At 40.3% G+C, this 15624-nt stretch overlaps 1 protein-coding gene across 5 annotated transcripts in view; it reads right to left on the bottom strand.

Annotated features, from left to right (window-relative positions):
• Positions 1 to 15624, bottom strand: part of CUL2 (cullin 2) — a 71483-nt gene that overhangs the window by 36845 nt on the left and 19014 nt on the right. For 4 of the 5 annotated variants that reach the window (XM_061435913.1, XM_061435910.1, XM_061435911.1 and 1 more), the window contains exons 3-6: positions 10158 to 10260; positions 7235 to 7329; positions 1162 to 1267; positions 376 to 458 (exon numbers count right to left, since the gene is read on the bottom strand). In XM_061435913.1, the coding sequence (XP_061291897.1) occupies positions 376 to 458; positions 1162 to 1267; positions 7235 to 7329; positions 10158 to 10260 (387 nt within the window). Of the gene's footprint in view, positions 1 to 375; positions 459 to 1161; positions 1268 to 2003; positions 7180 to 7234; positions 7330 to 10157; positions 10261 to 15624 lie in introns of those variants that run through there. The other variant, XM_061435914.1, reaches the window with a different exon arrangement.

The raw sequence follows: 15624 nt of genomic DNA, 5'->3' as shown, positions 1-15624 counted from the left end.
CAACTAACTGGAAGCATCTCGTTTCCTGAGCAGGTTATCGTCATCAGGGTTTCAACTGAGAATATGTTCAAAGAACTCAGCAGCACTGCCTACAGGATCCAAGAGGTTTCGGGACTACAGAAGAAGTCACTTCCTTCGGGGACTTACTTATTTACTAAGCATATGTCATAGTAAAATCTTGTGGTTTTGCCCCCCGCCAAAACCAAAAGATTATAAAACCACTTTAAAATACTGGCTTTATTAAAATGGAAAAAGAGGGTCATTACAGTAAAATGGGGCCTATGTACAGTGGACAGCCAGGCCAGTGTTCACTATTTTAAACCATTTCAATCAGCAAATCAGAACCAACTTAAGAAGATCGATGTCAACACTCACTTTTTGATTTCTCGGAGCAACATTCGGATAAGGATGGCCTGAAGTGGTTCAACCATCAATTTCCTCCACATGTCCAATGCTAGCTGCCAGGAAAAATGAAAATCATTAAGGCTGAATTACTCAGTATTTGACTCACTGAATTACTCAGTGAATTAAAGTGTTTGCTTTAAACATTTGTAAAAGTAAATACCCATCAGAAGAAGTATTTATAACTTTATTTCAAAACTCAAATAAAAACTGAATATACATAAGGAAAATAAATGGCTTAATTTAAAATGACACTGGCTCACATGTCGGACATTCTGAATAAGGAACAGAATTAAGGTTTTATCATTAACTGGAAATCTTACAGAAATAAATGATTTTTATAAAACCTTAGTTAAAATAAGTTTGCTGCATCCACAGATTTCTATTTCATCTCTTCTGGGTTCTCTTTGAAGTCCATGTCCTTCACATTTTTTTTAAATTGTAAACTATAAGAGTCTCAACATTTTCTAAATATATTTTATGAGCTTCTTCATACAGTAAAACTATTAACCTTCTGTCATTCATCCACCATTAATTTAATTATTAAAATAATACTTTTCCCACATCTTTTCTGTTCTTCTCATCTATGTGAAAGTCTTAGTAAATTATAACAGTATTTCATTTATTTAACATTTATGATGTTTTAAATCTTGACAATTTTAAGACAGTTAACTCAGCGTTCTTAGGAAGACAGTGGATCACGTTACTTCGGTATATAAAAACAGGTTTATGTTTGCCAGTCTTTAAAGAATGTCCTACCTCTCCTATTTCCATCAGTGGTTCATTCATATCTACACCACCATAACCATACTGAAGGTCAGCTTCTGTCAGTTTATTCTTTTTAATAAACTGTGTGTTGAGATACCTGAAAAACAAATGTACTATCAAGATGCTATGTCAAAATCAGTAGGAAAAGAAATAACTTGGAATTTTAGAACAATAACTTTAGAGTTATAATCAACTACAGAATAGTTCAGTAATACACCCCAAAGAAATTAGAAATATAATTTTTAAAAAAGATAAAAATTATCAGCCAAACTCTCTTTGCAAGGCCCTAAAAGACAAAAAATAAGACCTCTAGGGTAGGGAAAAAAAAAATCCTATTACCACAGTCCCACTTAAAAAAACTCAAGGGTTTTGCTCCCAAAATTTCTAATACTCTTAGACCTGCTATCCAAGGGTCAGACCCTCTACAAGTTAATTTGCTCATTCTCAGATTCTCCTTAAATAAGCTGAGTTCACTTTGCAAAGAATTAAACAGAAAATGCTTAAAAAGATCAAATTCAAGTAAGTTCTCTAATTTATATTTTATCACCATTAAATATGTAACTTTTCATTTTTGAACCAAAAACAAAATCACAATCACTAGGTAAGAAAATGGAGTAGACTGTTACAGACAGGTAGAAGGAAAAATGGACAGAATTAAGACCACCGTGTCAACCAGAGGGAAACAGCTTTATAAAAAAAGACTGACTGTGATGAACTCTTAGAATCTCTGAGATGACAGAGTTCTAAGATTAAAGGAAACGTGTGCAAAGGGTGCGCAATACTCAAGTACCATTTGCCACCATCCCAGATTTCACAAGGCCCTTCGTGCTCACCTCCTAAAACTATTCGTTGGACAGGTTCTGCCAAGGTGAAAACGGCTATTGACGATACAAGTATTTAGGCAACAACCACGAAATCTCTGTATTAAAACACACACGTTTGCTGCATCGAAATCAAAGGTCTACTCAGTGTTCACAGACAACTGAAACTGAAAGCAAAGACAACAAAAATCTCAACGGCGTAACTCCTCTGCCAATTCTAGGAAACGATGGGAAATAATAAAGCACAAGGCCACAATCGTTTACACACATTCCCTCCCACGCTCACTCACTTCAAGCTCTGGCCTCCAGGGCTTACACTGTGGAGCTTCATTCAACATTTTAGTCTCTTCTGTCCACTGCTTACAAACTCATTTCCTTCCAAGTACCAATGAACCTTCCCTTCCATTCTCACTATAACCCCCGTAATTTCCTGCTGGGTTTCCAACCATGCTTCCAGCTGAGCAAAGGGGAACTCCAGGAGAGAGAGAGGAAGCCTCAGCTCAAGAGAAAACGCCTGCTTCACCTGAAACCAGACTCTCTGGGGCAGGGAGGCACCTCTGGCCTAGGTCACTCTGGTCTTGGCTCACACACCTCTCAGGCCTGACCTGACCCCCAAGCCAAACCAGCCTTCACTCCCCACCCTCCTGTGAAGTTAGTGTCTGATACACAACTGTTTTCTTTTCTTCACAGTACTTGCCACCATGTGAAATAACCCTGTTCTTTCTTTGTCTACACATACTCTCTAGAATGTGAGGGCTGCCAGACAGTATCCAGAACAGTGGCAGGCAGACAGGCAGTCCTTGAAAAATACTTCTTCGAATTAACAAAATGAATAAACGGGTAACTTTCCAGCAAGCATGGATGGCAAAAGCTAACAGTAGAACACAAGTGTGGAAAAGCAGCCTGGAGCCAGATCATAAAAGCCATGAATGTCAGGAAATAAAAACAGTCACTAATATTTATGGAGTGCCTATTACGCGTCAGAGACAGCCCTAAGCATTGCTGCTGGCTGAATAATAGGAGGCAGGTATTTGTGGTACCATTAGGATCCCCATTTTATGTGTAAGAAAACTGCAGCTTAGAGAGTTTAAAGAATTCGGCAGAGGGCCATCCACTACTAAGTGGCAGAGCTGACTCAGAAAATTCACAAGGGCTCCCTCTCTCATTCAGCGAGTACTGACCAAATGCATACTACGCGCCAGGTACAACAAGGCAATGGGGACAGAAAAAAGGAAAACAAAAATGTAGTTTCTGCCCAGTGAGCTTACCCATCTGGCAGGACATAACAACAGGAAGAAATGTAACATTTCTGAGCAGGGGAAACTTAACTGTCATACCTGCACCATTACATGTGCCTTTCTGAAAAAGCCTCTGCTCCAAACCACTCTTTTTCCGGTCAGCATACCATGGCCATCAGCAATCCTACCTAGAATTGAGCGAGCACCACTCACCTCACACTCCATTTTATCTCCTTTTCATCAGCTGGTCCTCCTGTTCTAAACTATTCATCACCTCTTCCCATTGTTTTCTTTTTTCACTTTCAATACATTTGTTGACTCTTCGTTTGGATCAAGCGCATCAACATTCTCATGACTGGTCTCTGTTTCCCATTTCTGGCATCTCTCATTCATCTGAAAACTATTTTCAGGATACCAACTTCCTATCCAGAAGCCTACAGCAGCCCCCTTATTCCTATATTAAATGTAAACTTCTTAGCACTGCTGACTTGGGAGAGAAGCTGCTAGATCTGCAGAAGTCTGGATTCACTGATCCCTTCCCAAGGTCTGTGTGTATATTTCAGAGCCAGTACCCTGTGTCAGGGGAGCTTCATACGCTGTGTTATTTCAGAAGACCAGTCACTAGTCTCTTTCCCTCATGGGATAAATTTTAAACTAACTTTTATTATCTAGATCCTTCTCATTCCAGATATTCTACTCTTGACAGCTTAAGCTTGATAGAGAAGCTTTTAAAATAATTTATAGATATAACTGAAAACAGTAGGGTAGTTGTTCATTTTGATTCAGACATGATTCTTAATTTCTAAGTCACTGTAGCGTTTTACAGTAGAATTTATTAACCACACATTTGTTTTTAAACAAACATATATATACTATGAGATCATAAAATAGCTTCCAATAAATTCTTTAAATAGTCTTTACTCTTTTGCACAGGTAATACCTTCACTGCTCAGGTGCAACTTGTGTAGTAGTACACATTTTTATAATTGATCCTGGCTCAAAGTGGTTAATTATTATCCTTTGCTTTTCTGGAGTACTAGCAGTAACCCAACAGCATTAACTAACAAGAACTAAGAGCCTCAAGGTAAATTTGAAGCCTCTAAGAAATCAGGCATTTCAACCTATCTTAAGAGAATTGCATTACGAGAACTGTTCTCATGCTAATACCTGCTAGATTTCAGGAGTTGTTAGGTCTCAAGCTAACTGCTCCAGTCCATGAGGTCGCAAAGAGTTGGACACAACTTAGGACTAAACAAGTAACCTTGTGTCCCAGCAGTTCCATCAAGGGCCAGCAGGGCCTAAACAGGTACGGAGTAGCAGGAAAAGTGGGACAGGAACATTATTATTTTCCTTTAAGATCAGAATCCTTAAGTCACCTATGCTAAGGCACATCCATCTTATAAATCAACCAGAGTAAAGAAGAGGCTAGAAATTACTTCAAAGTAATATTGAAAAATAATTTTGAAACAAAACTGATTTTTTTTCCTTTACATTTCTTTATACAGATTTCCTTATAGACTGAGATTGCTAACAAAATAGCCTGGATAACCTACTATCCAACAAGTATCAAACACTTTTCATCTAATTACTGCCAAATGTACCTTCGTGAGATCTCATGACTCAGTCTACTGGTATAATTAAGCAATGATGATTATCACATGAAGCCAACCACATGGAGGTCAAACAAAACACTCCAAGTGAATCCTGTGAGCCATTGACTCTAAGCCTTTGCTACAGACAGTGGAAAGGTACTAAATGATCAAATTTGCACTTAAGAAATTTACTAAATTAGAAATCAAAAGCTGGGAAACTGGTTACATTATCATTAATATACAGGTGAGAAATGATAAAAAGGTCGAACTACCATACTATAATAGCAATGCAAAGGAAATAATAAATTCAAGAGACATTTGGAGGATTTGACCAAGAGCCGTCAGGCAGAGAAGATAACCTCAGGTGAAGGATAAGCGACTTCTGGCACATACATCTGGGTGTCTATTACTACCATTAACTGAGATAAGCATTACTGGAGGCAGTGTATGCATAAAAGATAACACGTTTATCATAAACATAAAAGATAACATGCATAAAAGATAAACATGTGCAGCAGTACTATGTACCCACAGAACACCTTAGAGGTACAGGCTGTCAGCTAAGAATACTCCTCTGAAGCTGAGGCTACCTGAAATAAACGTCTATTTTGGTGGTAATCGATATACAGGTTATAGTTAAAACCAGGAGTAACTGAGATCATCCTAGAAAGAATAAGGAGTGTGGCTAAGGAATGAGAATAGAACCTACATGACGACAGTCTCTATCTAGAATGAGACTAGGCAGAATAAAGCCGTTGATCAGGCTGATCTTGGTTTAAATTCTCCCCTTGTCATTTTTCCAGCTCAGGGACTCTGAGCAAAGACATTTAACCTCTATGACCCACAGTTTTCCTCCACTGTAAAAAATCACCTCATATGATTTTATCATACGCACATATATATATATGTGTGTGCATCATATATATTATAAAACTTAATAAAAGTTCTTTAATAGTACTAATTTCAACAGCACCAAACTGATTTTGGTCAAGAGAGATGCAGAAGAACCAAGAGAATGCTGTCTCAGAAAACTAAGAAAGAACAGAAAAATAACTTGGATCTTTGCTGAAGCATCTCAGCTACTGAGGGGTCCCACTGCCCACACACGGGTGAAGTGCTTTCTTTTGTCATCTGTACATAAGCAGCCCCAGCTTCTCAGCAGGTGAAAAGGCACTCATGCGCCCTCACTCTGATCCTTAAACCTCCCTCTGTTCTCCCTCATAGTTCAGCTAAGGGATTCTCAAAGTTCTATTTATGACTAGGTAACTTTGGTGGATGAGGCAGGGAAAAAAATCAAATGGTCAGGATGTTTAATGGATGGCAGACACCATTTTATAAAAGCCAAAGCCACAGTAAGCCATGCCTTTGTTAGCCATTGCTGGTTTCTGGTTTGGTTTTATTACATTTTACTCTTCTAAGAAGAAACAGAGCTACTGGCTATTTAGAATTAAGCTCCAGTTTCTAACATAAGCAACGTACATCTAGTAAAGTCCAACGGTAATATAAAAACAAAAGGAACCAAAAAACCCATAAAGCAAAGAAGGACAAACATGAGGAGGTGACCATACTTTGGCCCCAGTTTGGCTTCCTGCAAAGCACCATGTAAATGTGCAAGTCAGCTCGGCTTCTCAGTTTCTCCTCAGTAAGAAACTGAGGCAGCGGTTCATCTGTGGCCCAAGCCACAACACAGAAGGGGCTGCAGTTCTCACTGCAGCCATCACAGGCCTCTGGGGCCAGCATCATTCCTTTATTTATCCACGATCCTTCAATAAATGCAATTCTGCCTGTGTACCCCAGTACCTATTTCCAGTGTTGGTGTGAATGAGTCAGAGAGCACCAGGCCAGAGGGCCGTGGAAACATGCAGGAGGGGGCAGTTAAGGCAGGAGATCTAAGCAGGAGACTGAGGCAAGAAGTTCAGGGCAGGGAATGGGGATTAGTCACTCAGGGAAAGGAAGAAAGGCAATCCAGACAGACGGACAGAATGGCGTGAGGAATGGCAGGACGAGATGAGGCTGGGTACCTCCATGAGACACAAAATACTGAATCCTGGAGTCAAAGAGGAACACGCTGGAGGAGGGTGCTGGCTTAGACCCACTAGACGTTTCATCCAAGCTCAAGTTTCACTTTAGATCTGTCAAGATTTAATGCGTGCTACCCAGTCCCAGACAACTGAAGAAACAGAGCTATGCCATCAAATACAGCTTCAGTTTTCACAGACTAAGTTTCCACACATGGCCTGGCTCCCAAATATCCACATGACCCGCACTATAGACCTTTCCCCTTAGCAGAGAAAAGCCCATACATCAGGAAATGCTTCAGTTCTGTGCATTTTAATAGGTCATAAAAGCAAAAACTCCTTCAACTACCAAACACAGGCGTCTGTCAGGGGAGTGAGAGTGAAAGTGCACTTACCTGTACAAGCAGTCCATATAGTCTGCACCCTTGCTGTACTCCTCCCAATACCTATGGTACATAACAAGCACTTGCTCTTCAGACTCCAGAACTCTCTAAAGAAAAAAACGCTTTTTACTCACAAAGCAGTGGTCATTTTCATTTGTAAGCGATGAAATTTATCAAAAACTAATGTTCTTACATAAGTGACATAATTTGAGCATTGTATATCATATTTACAGATTACATTCTAATTTAACTACCTTCTAGCCAGGACATGGAAGCAACCTAGATGTCCATCAACAGATGAATGGATAAGAAAGCTGTGGTACATATACACAATGGAGTATTACTCAGCCATTAAAAAGAATACATTTGAATCAGTTCTAATGAGGTGGATGAAACTGGAGCCGATTATACAGAATGAAGTAAGCCAGAAAGAAAAACACCAATACAGTATACTAATGCATATATATGGAATTTAGAAAGATGGTAATGATAACCCTGTATGCGAGACAGCAAGAGACCCAGATGTATAGAACAGTCTTTGGACTCTGTGGGAGAGGGCGAGGGTGGAATGATTTGGGGGAATGGCATTGAAACATGTATAATAGCATATAAGAAATGGATCACCAGTCCAGGTTCGATACAGGATGCTTGGGGCTGGTGCACTGGGATGACCTGGAGGGATGGTATGGGGAGGGATGAGGGAGGGGGGTTCAGGATGGGGAACACATGTACGCCCGTGGTGGATTCATGTTGATGTGTGGCAGAACCAATACAATATTGTAAAGTAATTAGTCTCTGATTAAAATAAATAAATTTAAATTAAAAATAAAAAAAAAATAATTTAACTACCTTCAGTAACAATGAAAGAGCTAGGAAAAAAAAAACATGAATCTTAGAGATGAAAATGAAATATCCACATTACAGAGTAAATGCTTCATTTCCTAAGATAAAAAAAACAAAATGTAATGGTTTGATGCTGTTCCTTGGGCTAGAATACTAGGTCAGATTAAAACAGAATGTAATTCTATTGCCATGTATCTCTCTTTTTCCCCATGTCCATCAATTTTGATCAGACTGCTAGTTGTACGTCATCACCTCACATTATTCACTTTTCTGAATAAGACTATGAAAATTGACCATTTTTCCACATTCTCCAAATAAGGTATTGTATATTTACTTAATAAAATAAAAATAAAAGCCTACTATTTTTTGAAAAATGAAAATCAGGCTGAAATCTGAGGCCTGAACTTTTTAATTGAAATTCAGTATAACAACAAAAATTCACTGGCTAGGACGGACATTCCCAAAGTCACCCCTTCTTGTACCTCAACTATCCTTCCATCAACTGTCCGTGTGACCTTGGGCAAGTCCTGACCTCAATGCTCATCTAGTAACTCTGATGAAATGCTATGCTTTTAAACTTGGGATTTAAACAATTAAAGCTCACAATGATAGGAACAGCCGACAAACAGTACTTTTTTTGCCTACCATGTGGTAGATAAATTAAATATCCCAACCACTATTAATAATGCCACACTTCCCAGGTGGCATAGTGCGGTACAGAATCCACCTGCCAATGCAGGAGACACAGGTTCAATTCCTGGGTCAGGAAGACTCCCTAAGATTAGGAAAGGGCAACCAACTCCAGTATGCTTGTCTGGGAAATTCCATGGACAGCCTGGCAGGCTATGGTCCATGGCATCGCACAGACGGACACGACTGAGAGACTGACATGGCACAGTGTTAACAATGCTAGGGAATAGGGCCCCCTTAGGAACTTCTGCGGCTGGTGGGATAAAATATAAATCCAGAAACAATTTCTTACTACAGTCATTCCTGAGTATCAGCAGGGACTGTTTGTAGGATGCCCCATGGATACCAAAACCCACAGAGGCTCAACTCCCCTCCAGTCAGGCCTCCACACCCACCAGTATGGAAGACATAGACATGGAAGACCAACCGCGTTAAGTCAAAAAAATAAAAATTGTTCATGACTTAAGACCTAGTCATTCTAAGTCTAAGGACTTACCCTATTTAGAAATAATAATAAACAGATAAAACAGGCTTTGAAAAATTAGCTTTTCTTCAAAGGTTAGAAGGGAAATATCACAGGATCAATTGTGCTCTACTTATTACTCTTTGAAAAAGGCCTCATCCTAGTCATGTGCAGGGTTAGACAACTACACAGTTTATGTTACTTTATCTCTATTTTATAGATAAAAGAACTTAAAGTTCAATCCAGGTTAAGTGAGGTAGATTAAGTGAGTTGCCCAGAGTCACAGGGCTAATAAAAGGTGGTCAAAAGTTTCTAGCTCAAACAATAAATGATCTCATCCAGTTCCTGATAAGATCACTAATCCGAAATAAGTTAGAAATGCTGCCATTAGCCAAATACTGCAAATTTGTCAATGCGTATACACAGCTCATCAAGTCTGTGATGCTTCCTTCATGTGCATGGCACACTGACCGAAATAACTGGTCACGGGGAGTTCCTGTCGTACTTTCTCATTTACCATTCTCCTTTTTAATCCTAGGATTTTCAAGACCTTACATAGGATTTTAAGAGGCAGCTAAAAGGTTGATTACAGAGATTCACCAAGAGGTGGGGAAGAGACAGTAAAAACAAAAAAACCTGGTTCTACAAACACCATCCGAAGAACATGTGAGGACTTGATTTCAAGTTGAACAAATCTTGATTTGAAACTCTCCTCACTTACTAGTAGCATGACCTTGAGTAACTAAACTGATTTCCCTTGGAGAACCTAACCACACAGTGCTGGACTCATAGCTCTTAAATACATTTTAGAAAAATGCTATTTAGGAAACAAAACAAATAACCTTAATTTGATACAAGTTCTGCACTGGAAAACAGTGAACTAGTCAAATAACTATCTAGCCACAAATACACTTACATCATGTATACAGCAGTCCTTACCTTGTGCAAATGCCGTACATGATTTTCCAAAAAAATCTTAGTTTCTGTATAAAGTCTTTCTCCAAGGGGTTCAGGATAGGCCACACATAAAGCATAGATATCTCTAGTTAAATTGTTAAGGTTTTCATATTCACATTACTTTAAAACAAATGAGATTTAACTCAAGTTTGAACTCAAGTTAAAAAATGGAAAACCTTTATTTCACTCTTATAGTTTAGGATTATATAGATACACACAGAATGAAGGACACTGACCCAACATGTGACAGGACAGGACCACATAAGGTAAGTCACACATCCTACAAATGCTTTGTAAAAAATTAAGTGCTAACATATGGTGCTGCACAATCTTCAGAGGAGAGTGGTGGGCTTTTTTTTTTTTTTTCAGTTTCAAAATATGAAAGATTTATCACTGCTAAAATTTCTACTTAATATCTGAGTATCAGAAGTCAACCTTATATTCCTGGGCAAAATAACAGGAAAAGGAGAGAAACTGGCTGTAGAACAATTAGGGACACAGGTCTTTATTTTTCAAAATAAAATTTTAAAACTGAGATTCCAAGTTTGCTGTTTGCGCAGACTTTTTTTTATTTCAGGGGAGGAGCAGAAAACTCATGATCAGGTGAAGAGTAATTGGATCATCTTAGACAGATCAAACAATAAACATTTTAGAAATATCAATAACTGAAGGGACTTTTCTAGGAAGCTAGCTATCTCAAACCCATTTCCAAACTAACAAGTAACTATATATTCTGTAGAATAAGAACACATTTAATTATTCCATTTTAACTTATGCTTGTTTTCTCTTTGTCATCTTCTATGACCAACTCCTTCTCTTCTCTTTTTACTCATTATTTTAGTTAAAATAGCCTTAAAAGTACCTAAGTGCTTGCCTAGCCCAACCTCATTCATGCACAAGTAACTTTTAACACTAAAAAGATTCCAATCAGAAACAGTTCATGATGTTCCACACGCACACACACAAAACTTAAAAGAGACTAGTTCAATAATAAGCTCTTCAAAGGCAAAATCCACTATCAATTATCATCTAGATACAATGGAAAGTACAAGAAATCAGATGTTAGAAATCTTGCATAAAGTCTGTGCTCCATCAATGATTACCAGCACAGCGTCAGTGGGTCCCTTTACCGCTGAGTACCAGTTTCCACATCTATTATATCTGCCCCACCGGTCTGATAGGCGTGTTTGGGGCACCAAATAACACTAAAAATGTAAAAGATCTCTGCAAACTATGAAGTCTTCTAGAAAAGTTACCATCATTTTCTGTATCTGTAGTGACTAGAACACAGATAGCCTATCGAATGTTTCTTACTGACAGCTGCAACAGTAATGAATTCAAAGAACTTCACTGTTCCTGCACCAACATTTGGTTTAATATTAACAACTGGGTTAGGCACTGACAACAAGTTGAATCACTCTTATGAAATCCCAGCCTTTCTAGAGAACACACACCTTGTTCAGTGAGGCAGCCATCCTTCAGCCCCAGGGCACTGCTGGAGGGGGCAGTGAGCAGGAGATGACAGGAACCTTCACCCACGTAATACCTTCACGTCTCATCTTCCCTTTAGACGAAAAGAGTCTCTGGTTCCTGCAGGGTCTACTCTGTCCATAAAGCCTCCTATAGGGCCCTTCAACCCAGAGACCAGGCCTCAACCCCACTCCCTTCCTTCATGTGGAATATCCCTGTGGTAGAAGGTGAAGGCAGGTCAGCAGTCTGCCAGGGCTGCCCCCAGGCCCTCCCAGCCACGGTGCCTGGCAAACACTGGGCAGAGCTGGTGAGACAGCCACCCACCCCTCTCCCCAGCTACCAGCGGCTGAGGGTTCCTAGAGACCGCTTTAACCTCCCAAATACTAAGAAGCTAAAGTACTGGAATGCTGTGGGTTTTTTCCAGAGTATATACCCTGGGTGCTGGAGGTCACACTGCGTTTTTACCTATATAATGATATTATTAATGCTATAATATACATATAATATACATGTCTGCCCTCTTAACACAGGAGGCAGCATGTCAGTCTCAATCTGAAGGTCCTGAGTTTGAACCTCAGAAAGGGCAGATCACTCTTTTAGGGCTTCCCTGATAGCTCAGTTGGTAAAGAATCCACCTGCAACACAGGAGACCCCAGTTCGATTCCTGGGTTGGAAAGATCTGCTGGAGAAGGGATAGGCTACTCATTCCAGTATTCTTGGGCTTCCCTTGTGGCTCAGCTGGTAAAGACTCCATTTCCAATGTGGGAGACCTAGGTTCAATCCCTGGGTTGGGAAGATCCCCTGGAGAAGGGAAAGGTTACCCACTTCAGTATTCTGGCCTGGAGAATTCCATGGACTGTACAGATCAAGGGGTTGCAAAGGGTCGGACATGACTGAGCAACTTTCACTTTCATATACATACATTATATTCAGTTCAGTTCAGTCACTCAGTTGTGTCCGACTTTGCAATCCCATGGACTGCAGCACTCCAGGCCTCCCCGTCCATCACCAACTCCCAGAGCTTACTCAAATTTGTGTCCATCGCATCAGTGATGCCATGCAACCACCTAATCCTCTGTTGTCCCCTTCTCCTCCGGCCTTCAATCTTTCCCAGCATCAGGGTCTTTTCCAATGAGTCAGTTCTTCACATCAGGTGGCCCAAGTACTGGAGTTTCAGGCTTCAGCATCAGTCCTTCCAATGAACGCTGTTAAGTCGCTTCAGTCGTGTCTGACTCTGTGCGACCCCATAGACGGCAGCCCACCAGGCTCCCCCATCCCTGGGATTCTCCAGGCAAGAACACTGGAGTGGGTTGCCATTTCCTTCTCCAATGCATGAAAGTGAAAAGTGAAAGTGAAGTCGCTCAGGCATGTCTGACTCTTTGAGACCCCATGGACTGCAGCCTACCAGGCTCCTCCGTCCATGGGATTTTCCAGGCAAGAGTACTGGAGTGGGGTGCCACTGCCTTCTCCGTTCCAATGAATAGTTAGGACTGATTTCCCTTAGGATTGACTGGTTTGATCCAGTCCAAGGGACTCTCAAGAGTCTTCTCCAACACCACAGTTCAACGTATCAATTCTTCAGCTCCCAGCTTTCTTTATAGTTCAACTCTCACATCCATACATGACCACTGGAAAAACCATAGCTTTGACTAGACAGACCTTTGTCAGCAAAGTAATGTCTCCGCTTTTTAATATGCCATCTAGGTTGATCATAGCTTTTCTTCCAAGGAGCAAGTATATTTTAATTTCATGGCTGCAGTCACCATCTGCAGTGATTTTGGAGCCCAAAAAATAAAGTCTGACACTGTTTCCATTGTTTCCCTATCTATTTGCCATGAAGTGACAGGACCAGATGTCATGATCTTAGTTTTTTGAATGCTGAGTTTTAAGTTGACTTTTTCACTCTCTTCTTTCCCTTTCATCAAGAGCCTCTTTAGTTCTTTCTCACTCTCTGCCATAAGCGTGGTGTCATCTGCATATCTGAGGTTATTGATATTTCTCCAAGAAATCTTGATTCCAGTTTGTGCTTCATCCAGTCCAGCATTTCTCAAGATGTACTCTGCATATAAGTAAAATAAGCAGAGTGACAATATACAGCCTTGATGTACTCCTTTCCCAATTTGGAACCAGTCTGTTGTTCCATGTCCAGTTCTAACTGTTGCTCCTGACCTGCATACAGGTTTCTCAAGAGGCAGGTCAGGTGGTCTGGTATTCCCATTTCTAAGAATTTTCCAAAGTTTGTTGTCATCCATACAGTCAAAGGCTTTTGCATAGTCAATAAAGCAGAAATAGATGTTTTTCTGGGACTCTCTTGCTTTTTCGATGATCCAGCAAATGTTGGCAATTTGATCTCTGGTTCCTCTGCCTTTTCTAAAACCAGCTTGAACATCTGGAAGTTCACAGTTCACATACTGTTGAAGCCTGGCTTGGAAAGTTTTGAGCATTACGCATGTGAGATGAGTGCAATTGTGCAGTAGTTTGAGCATTCTTTGGGATTGCTTTTCTTTGGGATTGGAATGAAAACTGACCTTTTCCAGTCCTGTGGCCACTGCTGAGTTTTTCAAATTTGCTGGCATACTGAGTGTAGCACTTTCACAGCATCATCTTTTAGGATTTGAAATATCTCAACTGGAATTCCATCACCTCCACTAGCCTTTGGTCATAGTGATGCGTCCTAAGGCCCACTTGACTTCACATTCCAGGATGTCTGGTTCTAGGTGAGTGATCACACCATCATGGTTATCTGGGCCATGAAGATCTTTTTTGTACAGTTCTTTTGTGTATTCTTGCCACCTCTTAATATCTTCTGCTTCTGTTAGGTCCATACCATTTGTCCTTTATTGAGCCCATCTTTGCATGAAATGTTCCCTTGATATCTCTAAATTTCTTGAAGAGATCACTAGTTTTTCATGTTCTATTGTTTTCCTCTATTTCTTTGCACTGATCACTGAGGAAGGCTTTCTTATCTCTCCTTGCTATTCTTTGGAATTTTGCATTCAAATGGGTTTATCTTTCCTTTTCTCCTTTGCCTTTCGCTTTTCTTCTTTTTACAGCCATCTGTAAGGCCTCCCCAGACAACCATTTTGACTTTTTGCATTTTTTCCCTTGGGGATGGTCTTGATTACTGCCTCCTGTACAATGTCACAAACCTCCGTACATAGTTCATCAGGCACTCTATCACAACTAATTCCTTGAACCCAATCCCTTGAATCTATTTGTCACTTCCACTGTATAATGTAAGGGATCTGATTTAGGTCATACAGGAATGGTCTAATGGTTTTCTCTACTTTCTTCAATTTAAATCTGAATTTGGCAATATGGAGTTTATGATCTGAGCCATAGTCAGCTCCTGGTCTCGTTTTTGCTGACTGTATAGAGCTTCTCCATATTAGGTATAGTATATCTGTGTGTATGTATATAAAGTTTTTAAAATAAGATTGCTTTCATGTAGGAATGCAGGACAGCAGGTTTTAGGCCACAGGGAAACCACCTACTTATGTTTTCATATACAACCCCTAACTCGCAAATGCAGACAACCCAGGTAAGAACCGTTCCCGCCTCACAGGCGCTGAATGTGCTATGTGCTCTCTGCCTGCAACGCTGCCCCTAGGTCTCTGTGTGACCTGCTCCCTCCCTCTGTCCTAGTCTTTGCTCAAGTTTTATCACCATCCTCAGAGAGACCTTCCCTGACCACCATCTGCAGAGTCCCACACACACTCCAGCCACACTCAGACACTTGCCCTGCTTCACTCCTCCCCACCGGACCACCCCGATACTTAACCTGTTACGATTAATAGAAGCACTGGCATGAGGTTTGCTTTACATCTGTTTAATGCCTATCTCCTTCAGTAGAATGAAGGGAAAGTGGCTTGTTTTGTTCACAGCTGTACTCCCAAAGCCTGAAGTGGTGTCTGACATATGCTAAATCTCAGGAAAGTATTTGCTGAACAAAAGGTTATGGAAGACTGTTGACTGCCAC

Source organism: Bos javanicus, chromosome 13 (genome assembly GCF_032452875.1).
Source record: "Bos javanicus breed banteng chromosome 13, ARS-OSU_banteng_1.0, whole genome shotgun sequence".
In the NCBI taxonomy this organism is placed as follows: Eukaryota; Metazoa; Chordata; class Mammalia; order Artiodactyla; family Bovidae; genus Bos; species Bos javanicus.
This window is presented reverse-complemented; position numbering and strand designations above follow the sequence as displayed.